This window comes from Mycteria americana, chromosome 1 (genome assembly GCF_035582795.1).
Source record: "Mycteria americana isolate JAX WOST 10 ecotype Jacksonville Zoo and Gardens chromosome 1, USCA_MyAme_1.0, whole genome shotgun sequence".
Lineage (NCBI taxonomy): Eukaryota > Metazoa > Chordata > Aves > Ciconiiformes > Ciconiidae > Mycteria > Mycteria americana.
This window is the reverse complement of record NC_134365.1, coordinates 179,816,574-179,843,479: the sequence shown is the minus strand read 5'-3', so window position 1 is coordinate 179,843,479 and position 26,906 is coordinate 179,816,574. Positions and strand designations below refer to the sequence as shown.

At 35.1% G+C, this 26,906-nt stretch overlaps 1 protein-coding gene across 3 annotated transcripts in view; it reads right to left on the bottom strand.

Annotated features, from left to right (window-relative positions):
* Window positions 1–5,321: 5,321 nt before the first annotated feature.
* PIBF1 (progesterone immunomodulatory binding factor 1) overlaps window positions 5,322–26,906 on the bottom strand; it is a 124,468-nt gene continuing 102,883 nt past the window's right edge. Inside the window, exons 17-18 of one of the 3 annotated variants that reach the window (XM_075527276.1) lie at window positions 8,505–8,684; window positions 5,322–6,273 (exon numbers count right to left, since the gene is read on the bottom strand). In XM_075527276.1, coding sequence (XP_075383391.1) covers window positions 6,217–6,273; window positions 8,505–8,684 — 237 coding nt within the window. In that variant the 3' untranslated portion in view covers window positions 5,322–6,216. Of the gene's footprint in view, window positions 6,274–8,504; window positions 8,685–26,906 lie in introns of those variants that run through there. The other 2 variants (XM_075527266.1, XM_075527285.1) reach the window with 2 other exon arrangements.

Genomic DNA, 26,906 nt, shown 5'->3' with positions numbered 1-26,906 from the left:
TAATCAAATAAAGATTAATGTGTAAGAAGTGGTGCCTAATGATCTCTTAGGAGTTGTCTGGTCAGTGCCTGAGACCTGAACAGAGAAGATCTCTGATGAAGTATCTGAAAAAAAGGACTTAGCCATCCTTGCAGGACTTGCAGCATGTTTCCTTTTCGAAGTCCAAGAATAAAGACTCACTAGAATTTTATTTATATGCTAAAATAATTTAACCCCTGAGAAGGAAACGGGGGCAAGTGAATAGACTGCACCAAAATATTGTATTTTTTTTCCTTGCTTACACTTCCCACAGTATCACAGAGGAGATGAGTGATACTAATTTTTGTGCGAACATCTTATGCATAGCTCCGGATGACAACTTGTGAATCTCTGTTTACGTGGCTCCACTGGCACTATGTGCTTGGAAACCATAGGCCTGTGAAACGTAGAGTGACAAGTCTCCTGTATGTGTGGCACTATACCAGTGATAGGGAGCCCAAGAAAGTTTGGGCACAGAAACGACCCTCTCTCAAGGTCTCAGAGAGAACTCAGTAGGAATATTTCCAACTCTTAGAAAGGGCCACTGCACTTACTTAGGTAACAATCCTGTTTAAAATCCACATATACGTTCTAGATGACAACTCCCTCGTAAAAGTCAAGCACTACATTGCCAGGCTCTACCTTATAATAATGCACAAAGGAACAAATTCTTCTAAAGAACTGAATAAGAAAACAAAAGAGAAAGTCTTGCATGCTGCAATATGTATCTCTAAAGTCACGATAAAAAGGAGCACTGGGAATTGCTAACAATTGCAGCTGCAACACTGAATAATCTAAGTAATCCTTCTTCTATTTAACCAAAAGGAAAAATGAAAAGACTTTCATTGAAATACAGTCATAAATTCCATCCATAAGACTTTTCCTGCAATTAAGTTACATTTACTGATCCACTACTCCTTAAAAGAAGCATTAACACAAAGACTTCAATTATTCATGGTCAAACAAAGTTGATTCTATTGCTTCAATCAAAGCAGCATTCTCTTTTACAGTGGTTATTTCTGTAGTATCTTCAAAAAGGGCACATAGTCTATGAAAACATGTAAGTTTCTGAGTAAAAGCTATTTCCATGATCAATCCTAACTTTTTGCATTTAATACTTCTGCCATTTCCTGCTTTCACGGGGAAGAAATTTGCTGGGTTTTTTTGTCCCCTTCATCTTGTAAAGGGTAAGCTGATTAAAATTCACCATTTTTTTGAACCCAGTTCCAATGTCCTGAGAAAAAGGAGTCTCTCTCTCTCTCAAAAAAAAAAAAAAGAAAAAAAAAGGGTATTTACTGTTATGGAAAACTTATCAGTGAGGAAAGAAACCCAGGGAACTCTGCAAAATGAACTCTGTGGAATGAAGTTGGTGGTTCTTGTGCTGTCAGCAGAGGGCTTAAAGAGCTGCAGAGGGTCTAACATCTGTGGAGCTGTACCTAATTCTCCTACTGCTAAAAGCTTCTGCAATACCCACCACTCACTCTTCCATCATTCCCAGCTGCTGTCCATTTCTGCTAGCGATGCCGTCCCCCAAGAGTTAGCACCTTGTACTGCTGCTGATTGCTGCCCAGCTTCAGTCTGAAATATCCTAAGTGTAACTGCCTTAATTAAGCTACGGAAGTATGCGTTTTAAAGGTCAAGAGTTCCCATTCAATCCTAGGAATTTAAGAAGGGGATAATATTGCCCAAAGACACTATGCAAAACTTGATCTTCTAGAGATACTTGTTTCATTTTCAAAGGTTGAGAATGAATACAGATTCTCGATATTCTTTGGTATAAGAAAATACCAGGGGTACATTTCTTCGACTCGCTATAAAGTCTGGCATGTGTTCTATTAAATATAATGTTAGCAGGGAGATTAATTCTTTCCTCAGAAGACCTGCCTAATGAGAGCAATCCTGAAAGATGACAGGCTGTTACAGACTCAAACCATTGTGTATAAATCTGTTTTCATGTAAACGTGCAACAGACTGGCAATTGATTGAGGCATATACATAATAACATAAACACTTCTTCAAAAAGCAGTAATTTTTTTCTAGAAAGTCATGCTCTCCGAGTCATGTCTTCCAAAGACATGGAAGTTGATCAGTGCACACCAGGAGCAAAAGAATTCTACCTGACCATCTTGCAGATGTCAGAGGTTTAGTAGAGTTAGTGTTCCTTTTTTGCTGGAACTAGATATCATCCAAAAGGATAACTGAAACTGAAAATAACAGCTGAAGTGTAAGAGGTAGCAAATTGTATCCTAGAGATACTGACAAATATTCAGACAAGTAATATTTGAATTTACAGTTGTTCCTCTTTTACAAGTTTTCATTACTGTTTTGTAAAGAAAGTCTTGAAGGGGAGGAAGACTACAAATCCCAATGACACATCGTTTCTTTGCACAGAAAATATTTAGGAACTACAATGCCAGTGAACTATGACCACAGGATTCAGCAATAAGCCTTAAAAGTTTAGGTCCTTATTAAAAAAAGCAATTTCATGTTTTCAATTTTTTATTCTACCGAGATTTCCTTGATGCTTCAGAGCTTCTTTGCTTCTAGCAAGGGACAGAAAGGTGAGAAAGCAATTATATTGTTAAAAAAAAAATTCCTAACCTGATCTAAACTAACCGTCCTTCCTTCTTTCCTGTTCAGCCCGTACACTTACGAAACATATCACTTAAGTAACACCAACTTAATGTACCAAGAAATGTAATAGTGGATAGAGATTTTTCTCTCTTTGCTCCCTTTGGTTTGAAAAAGAGGAACAGAGGATGATTATGTGGGTTGGGCACTTCAGTCACAAGTTGCTTACATGCATGACTACCCTTAGAAATTTCTCTTTACTTCATTATTTTTGACTCACACATCACTGACACAAGGCCTACTACAATGGGAAACTGCAAAGACCATTTCGTGAAGAAGAATTTTGGAATAATTCATTTGACAACTATGTTTGTGGGAAATAACATCAGTAAAAATCCTGTACAGGTAATGCAACTGAACCTTTTCATTACTTAAAGAGCAAAAACGTTCATTAATTTTTGCTGGAGGGCATTTCACATTTGAATAGTTATATTTAAGTGACATTCTAGCTTTCACATGAAAAGCTTAGAAGGTCTCCTCCTAGATAATTAATTACAGCCTTGGAGTCCAGTGAGAAGACACAGGAAAAATGCAAAGTCTTCAACTAGAAAAAAAAATTACATACTGAGGAGATTTACACAGGGACTACATGGATTACAAGAATTTACCAACAGCATTATGTGTTATCAGTATATGCTAACAAATTACTTTTATTTTTGCAAATTTAAAGATGGACCTTCTTAGTAATTTTCTAAAACAAACAAACAAACAAAAAAAACTTTGCCAGAATACATCACTTTGTCATCTGAAGAACTGTTTAAATGTCAATAAAACTTCACCACAGATCAGCCTAATTTTCTGTCAGCCTTCCTAGAAAATCAGGCTGCCTGGAGGACACAGAAATTTACAACGCACAATTCATTCTGGAAGCATCAAAAAGTTCTTGTGCATTATATTTCCATGGAAGAATTAAACACTTTGTGTCTTTTGGATGGTAAGAAGTAAATTAATGTCACTATCTTATATTAGTATATTTAGAAATATTACCATAGAGCAATTTCGGTTGGACAGGAATTCTGAAAATCAGTCACCTAATCCATCTCAAAGTCAGGTCCAATTATACCAGGTTGCTCAGGACTTTGTCCAGTTGAGTTCTGAGTATCTCCAAGGATGAAGATTCCATCACCTCTCTGGGCAACCTGTTCCAGTATTTGACCACCCTCACAGTAAAAACATTTTTCATAATAGCCAACTGAGTTTTCTAGTGCTCCGTCTTGTGTCCAATGCCTCTTACTCTATTGCTGTGCACCTCTGAGAGGAGTCTGGCTCTGTTGTCTCTGTACCATCCCATTAGGTAGCTGGAGACTGCAACAAGTTCCCCCCTAAGCCCTCTATTCTTAAGGCTGAACAAGTCCAGTTCTTTTAGCCTCCCCTTCTACATCAGGTGCTCCAGCCCCTGATCATCTTGGTGAACCTCTGCTGGACTCGCTTCAATATGTCAATGTCTGTCTTGAACAAGCCCAAAACTGGATGCAGCGCTCCAGATGTGGTCTCCCATGTGCCAAACAGAAGGGAAGGATCACTTCCTTCCATCTGCTGGCTATCCTGTTGTTAATACCACCCAGGATGCGGCTGGCTGGCACATTGCTGATTGATGTTCAATTTGTTGTCCACTAGGACCTTGAGGTCTGTTTCTGTCAAGCTGCTTTCCAGCCAGTACTGACATATGGGGCTATTCCATCCTAGATGTGGGACTGCAGTTGCTTTTGTTGAACTTCAAAAGGTTCTTGTTGACCCAGTTTCCAGCCTGTTGAGGTCCCTCTGAGACCCTGCCCTCCAGTGTATAGACTACTCCCCCAAATTTGGTATTGCCTGTGAACTTGCCAAGGGATGCTACTATTCACTAGTTGGACTTTGCATTGCTGATCACATTTCCTTGAGCTTGGTGTGTCAGCCAATTTTCCACCCACCTTATAGTCCATATCTCACCAATTTGTCTATAAGGATACTATAGGAGAACAAATTGTGACTACTTAAGATTCCAACTAGTATCTTGCCTAAAATAGCTCCCAGTCCTTCTAGATAATAAAATTTATTAATTATTGGGTGATAAAAGACAAACAGGATAGTCCGGGAAGTTAAACTAGGGACTGTGACTCATATAAAATATCTATTACAAACTACAAAATTAGTATCTGCATATGGGAGCTGTTTCACACGAAAGACATGTTAATGACTCTGTTCACATAAAAATACAAGTTAGATAAAACCCTAGACTTCAGGAAACCAAAGTTTTTTCAGGAATGTCTGTAGAGATACATTTGTGAGCCCAAAGGTTTGTGTATTTTTTTCCTCAGTGAACACCAGTTAGTCTAATAAAAGATATTACCTCTGTCTACGCACTTGGCCTCCCTCACTCACAGAATGATAATTTTAATCCTGCGATGTGCAATTGCTAGCGTTTTTACCTCACTCTCTCAGAATCATAAAAAAACCAATAAAGAAACTGAAGCTTACCTGGAGCAGAGGAAGTATTGCTGTGCTTCAAACTGCTGTTTGGAAAATGAAGAAAAGTGTATCTAGAAATCATAAGCTTGATATAGCTCAGTATTATATAGTAAATAATTATTGTTCATGTTCAGGTAGGAACAATGAATCAGTTGAAGAGATACTGTCAAGGAAAAAGGAGGTAAGAAAAAGGAGCTTCCTCTTAAATGAAATCTGAGCAATATTTTCAGTATACAGTCACTTAAACAATATCATCTATATTTATGTTATATATAGAAATGTACCATATGCATTCAAAAGCGCTTTAAAATACTAGAGACCTTTTCTATAGTGTAAATAGATGGTGGAGTGGAATAAATAAGTAGACTGTGTTCTTGGAAGATGGGGCTTATTTTCATACAATTAAATATGGCAAGTTATCCATTTCACCATTACGTGCTACAGTACTCACACATCATAGTTCTATTTTTATTATTACACTGATGTAACTACACTAGTGCGAGTGTATCTAGCCCATTAAGTATCAGTGCTGATAAATAAGATGTATTCTTGCTTCTTTAGAATATTTTTAATGCCTGTTTGGTAGAACAAATGACACCAAATGACAAAGTATACAAATCAAGGCTGATAAGAAATTGGGTTTTTTTTCCACCTGACATGAATTTCCTTCATAGAAAGTAGGATATAGTCTGATGCTAACTCTTGTATATTTTTAAAATTTCTATGAGCCAGAATAGTTGCAAGGAATGTGGCATGAAACACAGGGTCCAAGAAAAACAATATAAAAAAGCTGAAACATGCATTAATTTGAACATTCTGAATAACACGCCCTTTAACTGCCCAGGTTATAAATGTGTACAATATTCTAGTGTTTATTTATCTTTTAAAATTCAAATATATGTTAGTAAAATCATTGCATGCATTATTTCCACACATTTTATTCACATGACAGATCTAAAAATTACTTTATGAAGCATATGATCATTTGACAGGTATAAAAGAACAGTTAAAAACAAAACAGTTGTTAGCTTTTATGGTAAAAAGGGCATCATTATGGTGAAAATAACTTTCTTCAAAGAAAATCCCCAAAGGATTATTTTGAATAATTTTGGAAAAATGCTATGGTGATGTTTTCTTCTGCAGTTTCTTGTACCATACAGGTGCCTCTTTATTTGTCTGTAAAATAAAGAATGTTTTAATTGTGAGACAGTGAAAGTCAGAAGAAAAACATGTAATCTACACTAAACTCTCTTTCCTTCCTATGTAGTTCACAGTGATAATTGAGATTTTTGCTTAAATGCAAATAAATTAAAAACAAGACTATGCATTTAAGGTTATTTCCAGGTTATAAAAAGTAGATTATACAGTAAGAAGTAAATGACTTGTTTTAAAATACCTATCACAATGAAAACCTGCATCAACTGTGCCATAAATAGGTTTTATTTGAAATAGCATCATCTGACTTTCCCATTTGAGAAGGGGATGGACCTTAGAAAAAAGGTCTTAGGTGTGCCATAATTGACCGACACTTTATGCAGATATATAGTTCTTAAAAAAAAATCATTAAAAATAAAATAATTCAGCAGTTTTCTGACAGTGTAGAAAGTATTTTAATCACAGAGAATTATCTGTGAGCAACTTTGCCTTGCCTTCATAATCCTATGGGCTACTGCTACACAGTTAGGATTGCATAACATTCTTGTGGCAAATTCAGTGGTTGTTTGTATAGAGAAATAAAACTAAAGAAGTGGAGGTGGAAGGCAAGGACTATTCTGCTTTCAGGGTTGGGTATAATCTCTTGTGTTAGTGAGTACTGTCTCTTTTGTCTGTTGTCCCTAAACTTGTCCCTTTCTAGTTCCGTTTTCTGTCTGCTCTCTATTCGTTCTTTCCTCCAAGACTTAATAACCATTCAGTTTAAAAATGGACTCTATTCAGCTAGCCTTGTGGTGGGGGTTATCATCACATTTTAATATCCATCTTTCTCTCATTTTGAAGATTTCATTACAAAAATAAATCTGCTCTATTTGTGCAAGCTTTTAAAATTCTAGAAATTGACCTAAATTGGCAGGATTTTCACAGGACTACTAACTTCTTTCCCCATCTAAGCCATCTGCCAATTTTTGGTTCCCTACTCCAAAGTCTGAAAAGACTACAATTTTTCAGAGAAATTGGTCACAACTTCTAAATGTAAAAGCATTTTTTCCTAGATTCCTACACCATTTCTATATCCCTAAAAAAGACCGGACAGATTAAACACTGAAACTCTGGATCATCTACACAACCTAATTGTTAGCTCACATTTTGGCTCTGTTTTGGATCACTGAATAGCTCTGTCAAAGACAAAGTTTGGACAGTATGATTTAGCACTACTGAAAGGATTCTGGATGAGACAACACTGGGTATGCCTGTGTTTAGTCTCGTAACGCTAGCCAAACAAATTTTGAACCCCTAAAATCCCCAAACGCCCTCACATCACGTCCAAGAGATGCAACCATTTCCTACATTTTGTATTATAAAAACAGTATCTGATGTGCTGCAATACAAACCTCATATTGTTTAAGACACTGAATTTTAAAGTCTCCACCAGGAAAAAAAAGAAAAGAAAAAAATTACATAGATGTATATTTGGACCAAAATAGCACATACACTATGCAGTGTGGTTACAACCAGTCTACCCTAGAGAAAGGTAGCCTCAAGAAGTGTAAATAAGAGTCGTGATTTGTTTTGCGATTCAGCACTGCAACTTGGCTCTCTTAAATTTATCAGTTCAGACACAGTCATAGTCCGAAACTTCTAAACCATTTTCATGAAGCTTTCAAATACTAAAGGCACTAAATCTGAAGCAGGCCACTTGAAGTTTTTAAATCCAAGCATTTAGTTTCTAAAGGAATAAACCAGGGTTTTATAATATCAGATGTCCTTAGTAACAGAAGTGATATCAATACTGGGCGTGTATTTTTTTATGTATATTTAGATATATACACACACATTAATATACATATATACATTAATATAAGTATACATAAATACACCTATTTCCTCACTCCTGCTCCTCAATACCTATATACACACACTCAACAGGGTAGATTTAAAATTGTATACATTGTCTGTGGATCCCTTTGGCTATTAAAATTTTGCTAACCACTCAATATTGGAATATTATAATGGCATTTTTTTAAAAAAATCTAGTTTGCTGTGAACTTAAGATGTAGAAACTACCAAATAGCTAAATAGCATCATAAACTGTAATTTATCTCTTCAACATTGACCATTCCCATAAAGAGCTGCAAGTATTCAGCTGAATTAATTATACATCTCCTTGAAGTATGAACCTACATTTTTCTTTTTAAAAAGTGAGGAGAATTATCAAAAAAGCTTATGGCACTTACTCTTATCATAGTACTTACAAATAACGTTGGCTTAGGTGTAAATACATTTTCTTCTTCGTGTTCTGGCAGCAGTTTTACTGAAGGGTTTGATTTGTGTTTTGCAGTCGCACTTTTTACATCAATATGAGACTGAGGTAAATTTTGTTCATAGCATTTACCATGTAGACTAATTAGAATCTGTTTCATTGTGGCTAGTTCCTATAAAACCACAAAAGAACAATCCTAAGTTATTCAGTAAAATTACATTTGAACCTATTAAATATTTATTTGTTAATAATAAATTTATATTGACCACACTAAATGTGTAAGTGGATCAGTAAATCTAACAAGCATGAACATATACTTGGCATAATTAATAAGACTGGACACTACTAAAATTGGACGCTAGTAAAAGTAAGAAAATAAAAAAGGCACATAGGATTTAGAAAACTCAAATTTTGTATTGCTTAAAGTAAAGAGTAGAAGTAAGTAAAAGAGTAGAAGTAAAAGAGAACATTTAATGTGTAATAAGGAACCCACTATCTCTTTTAACTTAAGATTCCATTTAATTTAAAATAATTTTTTTGAATTTGTTTTGTCAGGCTGAGGGAGTTTACAAATCTAATTTGAATGACTGTGACAAATAGTACTTTTGAGCGCTAGGTCTTGCACAGAAGTCTTATAAATACATTACTAGAAATATATATGTGTCTTTATATCTAGATCAGAAAAAAAAAAAAAAAGAAAAACCTTAAGAGGACCTACAGTAAAAATGGGATCAGAGTGGAAGAGAAATTTTGTGAAAAATGAAAGTTCCAACATGGGAAAAGAAAAACAAGAGCATATAGAAATGCAGACTTTTTTGGATGTTCTAATAATTTGCTTTGTAAACAATTTGGATTAATTAAAGAAGTAACCTTTTCTTACTACTTAGCTGAACAAAACAGATTATTCAAAACATACAGTAGAGTGAGAAAGGAAAAAACATAATATTTGTGACTTTAACTGGACATCTTCTTTTGTCACCTTGCATCACCTAGTGCTTAATGTTCTCTCCCCCCACATGTAATTACTATAAAATAAGTTACAGAATTTAAAGCATTATTTATTATCATTATTTATTGTACTATTATTATTTAGAGCATTCATTATTGAAGAACTAGAACAGCAAGGTCAGTAGAAAAGCCTTTCAAAGTAAATTTTAAGAATTTTACATTTTTTTAACTATTAATGCTTTTGTTTCCTTGCCTTTTACAAATGCTGTTGTAGTCAATAAGCAATACTGTTAACATCTTAGCATTCTATATAATTAACATTCTATCTTATCTCTCAACCAGAACAGGGTAACTCATATTTATAGCTGAATAACAAACATTTGTTATATCTCACATATTTCTTATTACTTGCCAGAAAATTACATTGATGCACATTCTATTTTCATTGCATTATTAGTAACGAGTTAAAAAAAACCCTCAGCCTTTTAAAACATTCCTGCCATATACCTTCTCTCTGTCCACTGCTGCCTTTAATACAAGATACAAAGTCAAAAGAATCATGTTGCGTTTAAATTGTCCCACACTTAACTCAGTTACACGAATGGATGTTACACTCCATAGACCAGCTTTATCGAGTGTACAAATTGTTCTTGTATCTCAGTCATTTAATATTAACTATTTGCATAATTCAGCCATGTGTGGTGGCATGTTGAAACAGCATGACTGCAGAGCAGCTGTTTAAAAGGACTGCATAGTTGATGCCAACATGTTTTTCAAAGTTGTAAACTCTGCAAAGATGTTGCCAAAGCGACACATAGACAGAATTTCTTGATGAAAATAACTCAAGCAAGTATACAGCAAATAAATACACCATCACAGGAGATTAAATTGTACATAAACAATGTTTTGACATTAACAAGTGCTGTTCCTATACTTAAACTGCGTTATCCTGCGGACCAAACAGTTGCACGTTTGAACAAGGCAAAACCCCGAAACTGTCACACAGATTTATTTCAGAAACGGAGTTAAAACCTGTATGTGTAGGGTCAAATTCTCTTGTGTCAAGATCCACACGGCAGTCTAAAGTCTTCTCTACTTCACAGAGTCTGTCCTGTACTTGACATCCCTGTCTGTTTTCAGACTTGGAATAGGCTCTGGAGAGCCAGCTCTCACGAGCTTGCCCTGTGACAGGAGAATTCTCTAATGTGAAGCTATGCGAAGGAATAACAGGGAGTGGGGATGACAGATTAGCCCACAACGAATAAATTATTTTGGCATCACAGCCAAATTTATCATGAGAATTAAGCTAAAGTTGCCTTAATATTTGTTGTAAAATCCTTCCACATTTAGTGAGAAAGACCTTAACAAACTTGGCAAAATAGCACAGGAAACACTGAATCCAATAGAATCATTGGTATGTGTACTGCTAAACAAGAAAAGAAAATTGGCCCGATATATTTGCAAGAGATTTGCTGCTTTCAACCAAGGAAATACTGAAAACAAAGTTCTGTCTTGAACTGCAATAATTTTACGCATCTCTCTAAATTTGTCTTCTCCTGAATACAATCTTGATTCTTAGCTTCACTTTTAAATTCTAAACAGAGTCATTAGCACTACCTGCTACTTTTAGCATGCTACCATGATTCAATATTTTCCAATCCTAAAAACTGGCAAGTTGGTCTAGAAAGCTAGCAAGGAAAAGGACGCTCTGGAGATTGTGCTTAGCAGAAATACGTGAACTTGTTCCAGTGTGAACAGGACCTTGAGAAAAAAGGGGAAAGTAGGTATAGGGTTCAAAATGGATGGGAAGAATATTTTGTGTAGAAGGACATGTATTAGTTTCAGGATAAGTGAAGTAAAGGAAGATGTGAAGAGAAATGGATGGTTAAAATCTTTATACATTTCTATTGTGTCAAGTCCCCGGTCCTATGCCCAGGCAGAGCTGTGCAAATTGTTTACTTACAGGATTCACTTCAGTCACTCAGTGCGCTGTAGAAACAGTGTTGCTAAAGCTCTGCATGTCCCAGTTTCTCTGTGGAGGTATTTGGTCCTTGCCACGCTGGCTCCTGGACGTATAAGCAAGCCATGCTATGCAAGCTGTGTGTCACTGTGTTGAGGCTTCCAGGTCTGAGGCGCTTTGGCTTTGGAGAGCCAGACAGCTCTCCTTCTTGGGAGGACTATGAGTACTAACACCTCTGAGTGGATTCACCCAGCTCCTCTCTGTGCTGGCTTTACAGCTTTGGTCTCACTGTCCCAAACTTTGGCAACACAAGCACCCACTCCCTGCTTACACAATATTCTGTGTGGATGCGGCAGTGCAGATAGATGGAAAATAATGCAGTTAGCAAGAAAAGGTGGGTTAAGATGAAACAAGGAAAAAACTAAAGTATGCAGCTGGCATAAAAACACTGTTTATGTACAATGAGTGTCACCCATGCAAACAAGTATCAGGGCTATACTCTATTATTAAATATTTTGAAAGTCTGTCCACCAAAACCTGATGAATTTTTGTTAAGGATGCTAACCCGCTCTGCCTACCAGCACAAATGCCAAAAAACAAAGTAATGATCTGTGTGACACATTAAATGGGATTTAACTCAAGCTTATAACACCTAAATTTATGTGTCTAAACTTAAGTATCTACACATGAGCGAGGAATCTAATTTTCCATTACAGACATTGTAGCTTGGAAAGTGATTCAGCTCATTCAGAAGTGGACACCTATTGGTGTGTCGGCTAAATCGTGTTGTAACAACACTAGTCATATTGACTAGGCTGCTATTGACTATAAAGCAAAGCAAGATGCTTACCTCACCACAGACACCTCCATTTAGATACCTAAATTTAGTTGTCATGAGCTGAATCCACTTCTCACCTCACTCTCCTTATTTACTTTTCTCAGCCTTCTACTTCACCTAAAATGACTTTCATCCTGAATAGCCAATATGCAATCATAATTCCCCTTGCACACATATTTGAAGTATCAAATTGCTGTGTTAAAAAGAACGGCATTTTTTAGAACAGGCATTCACACCACAAATCGTCTACTCATGTACGTTTTCCTGAACATACGTAGGTTCATACTTCAGAACAATCTAACATCCTGTATTCCACTTACTTATGCACATTAATTCACATTTAATGAAGATTACTTGAACTATAAAAGAATCATTGAAACTTTTGCATACATAAGCAGAAAGTAGCCAGACTTCAAAATAAGTGATTAGAATGAATGGACTGAGAACAATGGGAGCGATGTAGCAGGTGAGGTAAGGTAACATGTATTGCATTGTAAATAGTATCAGAAGAACTTACTTGCTTATTTCCATTTATTTTTGGTACCGTGATGTCCAACAATGTTAGTTAAAAATAGCAAAAGCAATTTTGTGTGTCAATACACAAACAGAGAAGGAGATATTTAGGTACAGACAAAGGATAGGCACCCATCTTTTCCATGACGTTCATTAATTAAAATATTTTCTGTTTTGGGATTTTTCCCTAATTCTACCTTGTTAGTTTATTAGGCTGAATGCTATCAGTGCTGCTGTTGTGGAACTCTTACCGTCTGCAAAAACTGTGTATCATACTAAAATCATCAAGCTTTAAAACAGTGTTAAAGGAACCAAACCAAAGAAGTGTCAATCATTTTTAAAAGGTAAAGTAAAAAAAGGCAAAATAGTTGGATGCTATCTGCTCACGACTCATATTTCAGAAGAATCTGAGATTCTTATGACGATGTTTGATCTTGAAACAAGTAAAAACAAGTTGTATTTTATTTAAAAATGTTTTTACCTGTTTATTATGGATAATTGAAATAGTACCTAGAAAAATTGAGACTGAAGTTAGGTTTGGGAATATGAAGGATAGAATTTGATTCCTTCAACTAGCAATGCAGTTAGAAGATAGAAACGAGCAAATGCAAAAATAAGGCATGCAGCAATATAAAATATAAATGTATAAATGTATTTATAGATTTGTATATGTATTTGTAGTTATGGATACTGTAAAAGGATCTTTATTAACAGTGTTTTTGTTGTCCTTGATACATGCCCAAACATACATGCACCAGAAAAACATCTTACATTTTCCTAATTCAGTACTACAAAAATTCAAAATTAGTATAATATTAAATATTATAACAAAATCATAACTTATATAATCAAAACAAAATGAAGAAGAATTGCCTGATACGGAAAATGATTGAGGCATAAAAAGGAATGCTGTTTTATCAAGTAAATAATTGATGAAGTATATTAAAAAATTGCCTACATTAAGCACAATAGATATTTATCAAGATAGTTAATCCGTTTCTTTTCAGTGGATTGTCAACAAGCATAAAGATTTTTCTTCTTACTGTCTCTGTCATGTAACTATAATCAAAGTAAGAAAGAATCCTCTCTGTGTACTCAAAAGATTGCAAAGGCACTTAACATTATATATGTGTGTCTATAATTATAATAAATATGTAAATTTATATAAGCAGTTAAAATGATATATATTTATATATCACGCTCTGGAAGCAGATGCAAAATAACAGTCTCAAGAAAAAGCAACTGGCTTACAGGAATCAATTACATAAATGGCAGTTCTTATGTTCTTATGGCAGGGATCTCTTGCACCTTCAAATAATCTTCATACAATGATCTTAAAAAGATACTTTACATAGATCAAACTGAACGGTTGGAAATGCTCAGTAGGAAGGGACATCTACCTTTCTGGCCTGAAGATAATTCATTCTGATGGTAAATATAATGTTTTGTCATATCTCTAAAATTATCACAGAAGAAGCCAATGGGTGTCAGGTCCATCTGGCTCCTTCCTCACGGAGTAAAGCCCATGGGTACTGCACTCAGATAAATATCCTCTAAAGCAAAAGTGACCCTAACAATAGCATGTACAGTTAACTGAACCTTTACCATGACAAACAGTATTCTACTTTTAGCTTTACATATAGAATTTATGATCGCGAACTTTATCTTGGAGTAGAACTCCATTTTGAAGCAGAAAACTTGTATTGTGGAGACTGAACATTTTCTGTCCTAGAAAATGTATCAGGTTCTGGCAGAACCACTGAATTTTGATGACTGACAAGTGTTCCCAGAGAATAAAACAGCATAAATTCCCAGCAAAAGAATGGAAACATGGAAAAGGCGCTAAAAACTATGATCTTTAAACAAGAAAGCCAATTTCACTGACAAAACCAGAAAAATCAGCTGAAGGAGGGATAAAAACAGAGGTTTGCCTCCCTCAAAGATACTGATCAAAACTTAAGGTCTCAGAATCTGTGAGTCAAGCACTAAGATGATGATTTTAGATATGTCCCCCCACCCCCAATCTGTAAGTCTTCTGTACTGTTAGAGTAAAGCATGTATGTTCAGGACCTCCTTTGGAAAGCTTGTATTCCTCGCTTTAACTGCCATATGGTCCCCATGTGGTTAAATTATAACTCAAAATAAAAATATGTATCCAGTCTGGAGCAACTTAAGAGATTACAGCACTGTCTTTAGGTCCAAGAACAGTTGACTGTACAGCCCCCCTTGCACAGAGGGGACCGGACAAAAAATTGCTTCACGAGAGACTTAGTGCACTACACCTTGAGTCCAGAGACCGGACTCTTCTCAATATGAGAGCCAAATAGTAGGTTTGAATTTAGCAGTCTGGTGACTATTCTGGCTATATTAACTTCTAAAATAACAACAACAATAAAAACAATAGCTATAATAGAACATGCAAGTGAGGGAAGACAGCCGTACTGGGATGAAAAACATGTTCGTGCTAAGTCAATGCAATCTGTCTTCACATGCACATATCCTCCCATTTAGGCAGCTATTGTAGTCTTCAAACAAGTCAGCACAGGGAAAAGCAGAGTTTAGAAAATAAGGTTATGAATATGTTAAAGAATACTGATTTGAGAAACCTAAACCAGCATTTAAGAATGCTATATCCATTTGGTAGTGTTTTGTAAAGAGCACATTTCAGAAATGATTTCTCAGTCTCTCAAGAATTAAAAGTTCGTGCTCAAGATACAGAAGTTCTTGGGAGGATTCAGAGAAAAAAATAATAATTTTATACTTCCTATAACTCCTCTTGAGAGAAGGTGATCTTAATCTGGAAAAGGGTAGGGCAGGGTGGTTCAGAAGGAACTGTCTTCATAGTTGTCTGTCTCAGGGTGTTCAGTAGGGTCAAGCTTGATGGGCGTATAAGGTGATGGTAGAGAAAATACTAAGGATATTGTCCTCTATGAAGTCTGTGCATTTTCTTACTTGGATCCCCCTTAGATTTCTACTGTGATTTTCTGTGAAAGTAAAGGTGTGTTAAAAATAAAGTTGTATCATTTAACAGCTGATACTAAGATGGAGAGGGATCTTTGTGAGAACTCTGGTTGCAGTTCAGCTTTGGAACATGTGACCAGATACTTGGCTGGACTTCCTCACATTGACCTTTAGATATCTTCAGTAATAACATTTAAACCCAGGCAAACTAGCTTGTCTGATTCCTCTATATAGCCGTTGGTGAGAAATTCATAGGTTACGATTAATTTTGCTGATTTTAGATGAGGATATGGTAAATCACACCACAAAAGTGCCTGTTTTTCTTTTCTGACTACAAATCCCTAGACGATTTTCAGATGTAGACATCTACACTACAGATTTTTAAAATTAGGCAAGATCCATCTCTGCTACTTTGTCACTTGAATTGACAAATGACTTCTCAGATCATCTTTGCACTGGTAGTACTCTTTAATATCATTGGAGTTCACCAGTTAAAATGGAGGTAAACAAACGGAGCCTTCTGTACAGATTGTTGGCATAGAACGTCAAGTGACTGACATATTTCTGGAGAACAACAGACCAGAGAACTGAAATAGAACCTGGTTCCACCTTTCAACATATGCAATGACTTGCATACAGCACTTTGAAGAAAAAGTTTGAGTATGGTACACTTAGAGAAAGGAGACATATATGTGTCATTATCAAGGAATGAGACTCTCGAGCAAAATTAGTACCTAGAATGTCTCCTCTTTAGAATTACTGACAATTCACACAAAGAATTATTTTAGAACTGTTCTTCACGGGTTTTATTTCTGCCAAACAGCTAGCGACACACTGCAGAAGGGCTATAGCCTATAACCTAGAATGAATTAGTTGTCTCCCTTTTTTGGCTGAAAGTGGAAAAAAGACCAACACTATTAGCACAGAATTAACAACATTGGACATTAATATTAATAATGACAAAGTGTGAAATAATAGAAAGACACTCTGTAGTGTCCATTTTGACGTGACAGCAAAATGAAGCAAATGGTAAGTCAGTCTATTCCACTATTTATGACTGCAGATGGATAGGATGCAGTGGCACGAATGGTGCAAATTCAGCTTCAACAGCGGAACGCTCTGGCCTTGTGCCTATCAGGAGTAGAACCTATATGCATAATAGAGCTCAAAGAAGATTTTAACAACCACCTATGCAATTAAGAAAACATCACAAGTCTTGGTTTAATTCCTCATGTAAGGCAGAGTGTATTTAACATAGTTGCATCCTCAATTGCAGCTGTACTGGAAATACGAGAAGTCAGAAAGAATTCTGGTGTGAGATTTGCACATATGGTCATCTTAGGCACATGGATACACATTGTAAAGATGGAAACTGGAAGATGGTATGAAATGTCCTGATCAAACAAATGAACCTGATAACTGGGTAGTGGAAAGATGCCAGACCATATGCAAGATGTTGATAGTTTTCCTGCACTACATTTAATTCAGGAGTTCTCTATATCCCAGTGCATATAAAAACTTAAAATGAACTGACAGATCTGTGACTATATGGATCTACAAACTACTTCCAGTTTTATAAGGTGAATACATTAGAACTGTGGCGACAATAAAATGGCCCAGTCATTGCAGTGAACAGCTTCTGTCTTTTTAGATACATGAAAATCTCTGCCTATTTCAGCTGTATCTAAATTTGTTCTTAACAGTTAAATCTTTCTAACTTCTTAAGAAAAATAGGAAATAATTTGTCTCATAATTCAGAACTTGCATGTCAAATCCTGAAAGTATTTTTAGCTTTTTGTATTGATATATTTGTATTGTATTGATATATATTCGCAATTATAACCAGGACTAAATCCCCAAATATTTTTTTATTCTGAGCCATTGTGACATTCCTTTACTCAAATTCAAGTTTAATAAAAAGTACGCTGTCTTGAGTAAGTTCTACTTACAGGAAACAGATACTAAAAATTCTAATATGTCAAAACAGCCCTATTTGCATAAATTATTATGTAGCAGTTCTTGTATTTTCTGAGAGGGTAGCATTTTAGTTTGATTCTCCCTGTCTTTGGAATTTCTTAGAGTAGCTAAATTCACTTTCCACTTGGAAATATTCAAATGCTGCCATAAAGTAAACAAAAGTAAAATTTTTACACAGCTGGATAAGCAGCAGAATGTGATGGAAATACTCATAGCCAATACAGGAAAAATGAATATAACTGAACATCAGTTAAGTGTTCACAAAATCTGAACAATTTCAGATTGTTCAACAGCCAACAATTTCTTGTTTAAATGTTTATCACTTTAACTGATTCTGGCTCTCTCAAAAACATATAATTTAAAATACACATGCCAATTCCATCCCATAATCCATAAATAAGTTGCATTTTGCCTATGAAACTTCCTATTTTCTACAGGAAAAATGTATTTATATTTGACTTATATTAACTGACATTACTAAACCCTGTGTTATCAACATGGTTTCTAAGGTTCTAACAACAACAAAAAATAATTGCTGAGTAGAAATCACCATTTAGTACACAATTGTTTAGTGTATACCACTGCGAATGGAAAGATAATTCTTTAAAGAATATACATGAAAACTAACAAGACATTCTGAATAATACAGCTCCAAGAAAAAAATTAATGTACCCAGCTGTTAAGTCCTTCCTCTTCCTAAATTCAGTACTATTTGGAATTCAAGTTTTATTAAAGCTTGACAGCAACAAAATAGATAACAAAAATGAGAAATACTGCTTAGGAGCATATTTTTCCTTGTAAAAAATGAGCCAGAAACTTCTCTACACTCGTTTAGCAATGTAAATGTCACTTTGTTTCTCCAAGCTTTAAGCTGAGAATAGCTCCGGGGCTTACTTGTGATGCAGAAATGTCCCTGTAATCTGCTTAGAAAACATGCAGAACATTAATAGAAACTAGAATCTTGGAACATAAACGTAGCATAAGAAAAATGATAATTACTCTGTGGTTTAACATTTAAAAAGAGAGCTAAGCATTGTACATCAGCATTTTTTTTTATATAAAACAAGTTGCAGCACATAGATGAGCAGGAAGTTATTCACTTTAGAAACACAAATAATTTTGACATTATCATGTACAATCTTTTACACAGAAAAGAGGGGAAAGAGGCAGAGCTAGAGATCGTTTGAAGGCACCTGTTACCAATCACTTCTTTTCAGTCGCGTCTTCCCAACCCCTGCAGATACCCCTTCCTTCCCCTCTCCCCCAACAAAGCAGTTTTCTCCTTTTATCCACTAAGCTTCCACCCCTGATTAAACACGTACTGCCCTCCCCCTTATGACTCCAAAGCTTTTTATGAGCCTCTGAACTTCTCTCTACCTCTGTTTTTTGCAGATGGCAGCTGTTGCTACTCTCCAGGTTCCTAAATCCAAAACATTGGCTTTCTGTCCCAGGTTACTTCTAGTCAATCGTCTTCAGCATAACTTAATTACAGCTAAGGATCGTATTAGCCATACTTTAAAGTATGACTAATACTGAAATGCTGAAAACTCATCTGGAATCCTCAAGGTCATTGCTGAGATGGAATGAAACTGTGGACGTAGAGGATTTAGCAGTGAGGGGCATTCCCCAAGGGGAAAACAAAAGTATGAAAGATAAACATGAGAATATAGGAGTAACTGGTCAAACTAAGGTAAAGCACAGATACTTCAGAAGACCTTGCTTCTCCTAAAAAGAGGAAAAGAAGAATAAAAGCAGCTGTCTTGTCTTTCACTTTTGTGGGCCAGATAACAGGATAACTATTGAGAAGTAAGAGGGTTTTGTGCAGGATACTGACATGAGATGAATATGTGCAAGCACGGAGACTACTAGATTCTCGGACACTGAAACATTAAAATTTTGGAACAATGTCACGGAATTGCGAACACTTCTGATAATTCACGTGGCCATGTTTAAAGTCTAACATTCATCAAGATTTATATAAATCCTCGGGAACCTTAGCCTGATCATTTATAGAGGCTCTCTGAAAAACTCTTAGAGCCATTAACAAACTATGCATATCCTAATAGGTCTAATTAGTAGCTGTTCCTCCTGCTTGATCACGTGGACTCTCTCCAATCTTACACACACTTGGAAAATGCATTTGGCAACCATTTATTAAAATACAAAAAAAAGAAGTCAGGTTTTCTAAATTTTAAAGATAATGAAATAATTATTTTCTGTTCTTAACTTCACCTTTCTCTCTCATTTGTTCTGTCTTTTTCTCTATTCTTACTTATTACCTACACAATGCTGCCTTATGTTCATCTCCTTTTCTTGCACCCTATCAGATCCTCTGTTTGCCTGGACAAACCAAGCCACACTTTTAATCTCATACACATAAGAGCTCCAGCCTGCTCTGAATTTTTCTCTCTTTTTTCAGAAAATATAATATAAAACCATATAAAATATCCATTCTACAGTTCAAATAAAAAAATCATTAGATTTCATTTTCAAGAGACTCACAGGACTTTGGAAAGTGGCCTTTTTCAGGAGACGTGGATTAAAAAATGAATGTAAATGTAAATTCTCAGATTGATACAAAGTGAAAATGGAAACTACTTCCAAATTACAATCAATTCATATATAAGACGATGACTTAGAGAAAAGAGTGAATTTGTGTCTAGTTAGGAAAAATAAACACTAGGGAGATTTTCTTTTTGGGCTTTTGAACTGAAACATGTAAGGAAAGAAGAATGGCTGTGATTAACATACTGCATTAGGACAGATGAACTCTTAACCTCTACTACAAACTCTGGGGAGTTTTGGGCAAACCACCATTTCTTTCATTGTGGTTGTTACTTCTGCAAAACAGAGTAGTGATACTTTTCTGCTTTAAGTTGTGAGGATAATATATGTGAAGTGTTCAATTACTGTGCTGAAGGCCAGAGAAATATTCAGGTACTAAACAGGATTATTTTGACATATTGGTAAGAAACTGTGAACACCTGGAAAGGGGGAAGAGATACATGGTAGTAAAAGAAAAACATTAGGTTTACTCATAAATGGTGAGTTATACATCAGATTTGGAAAGCTTCTGACCTGCCAATTGTAAAATAAGTTCAACATAACAGTCACTTAGGCAATTAGCATTTTCATATTAACCTGGTAGACTATCCTCAGGAAGAACAGCTCAATAAGAGTTTTTTATACTTCAGTATGTTTTAAAAAGAATAGGAGCTTGCAATGGCTAACCTAAATAAATTTTAACCTGGTCTAGTTGAAGATTCGTATCAATTCAGGTACACATATTTAAACAGATTTAGCACTCAATTCAATTAGAGTGACACAACAATTTACTGACATAAGCCAACTGGATTTAAGTAAACAAATAGCAATCAAACCCTATGTGTCTGTATCCATTTAACTGATTGATATCAAATAGGTTTATTTAAACTACTACTACACGTTTTCTACTTTGTCCCAAAGCAGACAGCCAGAGCCTGGTTTGTGGTTGCTAACTTCACTTGAAGAGCTTTGGTACGGTAACACATGAATGTGTCAATAAGGTGACTAGTTCAGCAAGTTTACATTCTATCACTTGTATGCACAGCTGCTAATGTACCACAAGTGCACAGATGTGTAAAGGAGATAAAATATCAGCAGGTTTTCATATCTTTTAAACCAGTATATAATATTCATGTGCTGATAACTAATCATGTCTGCATAAACAATTGTGTTATAGGAAATTAATGCCTTCATTTGCACCGTTTATGTCATAAATTTTACCCTTTTAGTTCTTACTACAATAGTTTCACAATATTAGTTTTACTTTTATGGATTAAAAATTACTGCATTGCCAGACTGCATTGCACACAGGTGATTTTCAAACAGTTTAAAAAAAAATGGTAGTGTAAATTAAGTTAACTCCATTATATTCATTATGAAATGAAACTGATCTTAGCACTTAGAGGAATACCTATTCAAAGCCTTCTATTGATGTCTCTTACACCACTGTCTCATTTTTGTTTCTTTTAATGCCTCCTAGAATATTTCTATTTAAAACATAAAAATAACTCCTCCATTTGTTATACTTGCTCTGTTTTTTTTCCTCCCCAAAAAACAATGGATTATGAACTACACATTAAAAATATAAACAAGAGTTTGTTAATTTTCAAGATTTTAGAAGTCAGTTTCTACACTCTGCGCTTTGAATTGGAAAAGCTAAAATAAATAGATTTAATTGTGCACATTATCGGTTGTCTTTACTATGATACATCTGCATCTTAAATATCTGAAGAAATAGTACAATGCCATACATCAAAGCATAGCAAATTTATAACCTCTTAAACGTAACCTCAGAAAATGATTACTAAAACTTCTTGCCAAACATCTGAGTGCTGACAGACTGCCCTTCCAAGTTTTCATCTGAAGTTTGCAAGCCAATGGATAAAGTCTAAAATTGCACTTCTGATGTTCCAAAATACTAACAACTGCATCAAGCATGAAAGGCAATGGAAGTGCCAAGATCACAAAGCTCACGGTAAATATTGCTTTTAGTCAAAGGCTGACTGTTGGAAGAGAAGGAAAAAAAAAAAACAGATAAAAGGAATGATGGATCAAGAGCTTCAGCTAAAATGATTTAGTGGATTCATCCCACTTAACTTTAGCACTTAACAGAGAACTGTACTTTGGTGCCTTTAAGTTATAGATTCCCGTTATATGCACAAAAGGATAAAGTTTGGATGCAGATACAGGATGGCACAGAAGCTTGGTGTGCTATACACTATGGTTTTGGACACAAAATGCCCTCTTTTTCACAGGTAAGTAATACTGACATATAAATATTTTTTCATGCTCTCTTCCTTGCTGGACCCTTTCCAAAGCTGATTCAAACTGTTAACCTCACAGACAGCAATTCGCTTCTGTGGTTTTCTTGTTTTGGTCAGGTTAGGTTTCTGTTTAGTGATCTGAATGGTCCCAGTGCAGCATTAGAGATGTGCCAGAGGTGGTGCAAGAGGAGGAGAGAGAAGGAGAATCAGGAGCAAAGAGGTAAGGCATTGTTATAGCTATTGGGTCAACTCGGGCATAATGTATAATTTCATCTTGATTTATGCTTTGATGGAACATACTTCTTACTTGTGCTCCCCTGACTATACAAAGACACTAGGGCAACAAGGGTCCACATTTGGGGCTATAAGTAAGTGCTGAAGTTAGAGTGGGAAGAATCAAGACCACAAGTCTTTTTTTGTGTGGTTTGGTTATCCACAGTTAAAGACAGAAGGTCAAAAGTGTAAAGTTCAGCTGATTAAAAAGAGAACACGGACTACAAATAATAATGCAAAAAAAAAATCTGGATTTGAAACATCCTTTTTTAAAAAAACGAATACTGTTTACTAGAAGGTTATTAACGGGAGACCCCATTGACCTCCAAACAATGTTTTATGCTCTTCTGATGGATCTAATTAAAAACCCTATTGGTTATCTAGACAAAACATAACATTTCTTAGTCTGAAATCAGCTGAAAAATTTGGCTGTACTAACTCTACTTGCTGTCATGCATTGAGGGGTTTACAAACGGCATCACAATACTGCGTACCTCTGTTCCTTCTGATAGCTTAAAGAGGGCAGCAGCGCTGTGAAGGCTTTATTATGAACCTCTAAGAACATAATCTCAGCATGATCCTGGATACTGATCATTCACAATAATGCCATTGAACTCCCTCTCGAATAGTGAAGTTTGCATTTATCCATATGAAGAAGATAAGAAATTTTACCATAGCAGCTGATTCTTAATGATCTAAATGAGAAGCTAGATTAAAAAGTTTTCCACATTCATTTACTAATTAATTCAGAAAAAAAAAGGAAATAGAAGGCCAAGAAATAATTAAGAATTTGGGCCAAGAATATAGCCTAAAAAAAAAAGCTTTGATTTTTTTCCTGTATGGGTGGACCCAACCTTTTTAGAATATGTATAGTCAAATGACCAGTTTTCACTTTAATTTCCCACAGCAAAATATAATAATAATCAAATTAGCTTAGTCTACATAATTTGAAATAATGAACTATTTTATTACATGAATATCTAGTATCATTTTTTTCTTGTAATAAAAGAGCCCGTGTAAGAGCCCTGTATGAATTCTTGCAAGATTCAGACTTAAATATTTAACTTTTTTCTTCCAAAATCAAAATACATTAAAAGAGAAGTAAGATTAAGCATGAATGTATTTCTTTACCTAAAAAGTGTATAAAATGCTGTAATTACCTCCAAAGCAAGCATTATTAATCCAGCTGATATCACAAGCAGATAAAAATAAAAAAACCCAACCCCTCAAACTCTAACATTTCATTAAAAAGAGTTAATACAGTCTGGGACCACACAGGCTGGAATACCTACGTCAAAACTGTATACTTACTGAAACATATTGTTGTAAGACAGCATTAACATTGTTTTGGCATTTTGCTTGTACTTTTAACATACCTAAACTTCAATTTATGTTAACTACGAATATCTTGGGTTTATCTATTCAAGAATTCTAATGTTTTTACTTGCAAACATGAGGGCAACAAGGTAATTCCTAATGAAACATGACAGTTTAGTATGTGTAATGACTAAACAAGACTGATAGTAATCATATTACATGATAGCATGTACAGAACACATAAAACCGTAACTAATATTTTTTCAAATTGCATATATCTGTATTTACAGATTGCATGTTGCTTTTATTTAAAAACACATACCTTGTCTAAATGAAGTCAAGTCTTTATTAGCCCAAGATTAGAAAATTTTGATTGTCTTTTTCAATTAGCAGGGATATTTACTGTGAAATTGTGATGTTCTGCATATTTCACTTTTTTACTAAGATGGCAAAAAAAAAATTTAGTTGAAGACTAATTCACTGTAGACTAAGTTGTCCTATCCCGTAGAAAGATTTCAATACATGAGATAATTGCCTTTTAGAGAAATTCATAAACTGTGAAACTACTGGAAGAGGGCTGCATTAAAAGTAAAAAATAAAAGGCTGCATTAGGAATAAACAGAAATGACAAAAGTTAAACGTACACACACACTTGTTATTTTCACATACTTTCCTAAAACAACTTCAGCTTATTTTTGTATTTCTTAGGGATTTTTTTTGTGCCTTGTACTGACATTTAATAATTATTTAATAATTTTCTTTCCCCAAACATGCAACTTCTAATGTTTCTTCTTCAGTATTTATATCCTTTTCTGCACAGGTGACTTGAAAAAACATTATCACTATTAGGTAAAACAATATGACTAATATGGCCTATTTTTAACAGATATAAAAATAAATTTGACAAAACTGTAATAAGTTTGGAAATATTTGCTCAATTTCTTAACATCCAGGGTATGAGGAACATTCAAGATGAAGTCTGTTTCAGACTCAAGTATTTACTTTCTTTTTTATAAAGCCCGCCTCACTCAGCCTTGCTTGCATCGTTGGCCACAGTTTGAAAATTTTAAGTGGTGAAATCACACAAAGAAGCAAACTGCTGCATATCAGGAATAGTTTATGTGGGTAGTCATAGGGGCTAATGTTTGGATATAAACAATGTAGCTTTGAGGTAGAAATGTTATAGTTTTCTTACAAAACATTGTTAACTTTTACCTTTATTTATTACTTTCTACTGCTTTTGATCAGCTGCAATGCATGTTGGTTGATATGACACTACTAAAACTAGGCACCCAAGGCGTAACTACTTGAGAGCATAACTACTTGGGAGAGAAGGAGTAGGAATAGGAAATTTTGAAAGAAATGAATTTGAAATTAGCCTGCCAAGGGCCTATCATATTGGAAATACAGAAAATTCACTACATGTTTATACAATTAAGTCATATTTCCTCAGAGTATTTTTTATATCATTAATATAATGATATGATAATGCATCAATATAATGATAAGGCTCATAAATTATTTAGAAATGCCTTAAATGTTTTCTATTACTTTAAGAGAGCAGTGAGTTTCATATAAACAAAAAATCACCGAAAAACAAATGAAAAAAGCAAACCCAAATATCTCCCAAACCGAACATTTGCCTAACATTAGTCTCAGTCTTGAATTTGAAATTTAAATATACGATGTGGATACAGACATCAGAAATAAGAGCTCTTGAATGATTACTTCTGATGCACCTACAGATGATCCTGCCAGGTCAATGACACCTGCAGTGTGGGGAAGCATGTTCAATTACTCTCTTCTGTAATTAGACTATTTTAATCTCTCTGCATTCAACTTCACAAGCACTACAATCAATTCAGAGAGTTAAATGCAAAAACAATTCTAGGAGGAAATTGCATCAGACAAACACGCAGTGCAATTGAGCATAGAAAGTAAGCAACTTAACTGTTTTTCTTTTTACATTTATTTAAGGTGTTTCACATTTGAGATCTGCACTCAGGGAACAGAACTAGTACAGTTTTCACTTAAGTTGGGGCTCACTTAGACTCAGCTGTCAGTGAAATTGTTTTCCTTCGGTTCTAACAAAAAATGGTTTTGTAACAGGTTAGCAGAGACAAACTGGTTTGGACCAATTCATGACATGGGGTTTGGTTTACTGATCTAAGAAGGGAACTTGGGTGAATAGCAAGGAAAGGAGATGGAGGAGAACAAATTTTGGAGAGGACTTCAAGAGGTGCATGGATAGTAATTTTTCTATGGAAATAATGGTATTGGAATGAGTGATAATGCAATCTCAGGATAATTTAGGGGAGTTGCAGATTCCTTGAAAGGAATCTCCCCATCTTCTCCTCTCTTCCCAGTCAGAGAACTTAAAGGGTAGAACTATTGATATAATGACTCTATGATGATCTTTCTGAACAGGTAACAGGCTGTTTAGGTCCCATCACTGCATATATATAACTTGCGTTGTCTTTCCTCACATTAATAATTTTTGATTCATTAATGTTTTATTTTCTCTGCAAATCCTTGCCAAATCATTCAGGAACTCTGGGAGATCATTTAACAACTGCTCATGGTCAGCTTTTGGTTTTATATCTTCAATATTCTGTAGCTTCAGCAAACTTTCCAGATTACTATTCACCCTTTTTCAGATCATTTGTGTATGGGATTCCTTTGGTAAACTTCACTTATTTCCATCCTTTGTTTCAGACATTTACTCTGCAGAAAGAATTTCTCTCATACTCCAAGACATGTTAGTCTCTTAATATTGTTTAGAGAGAAATCTTGACAAAA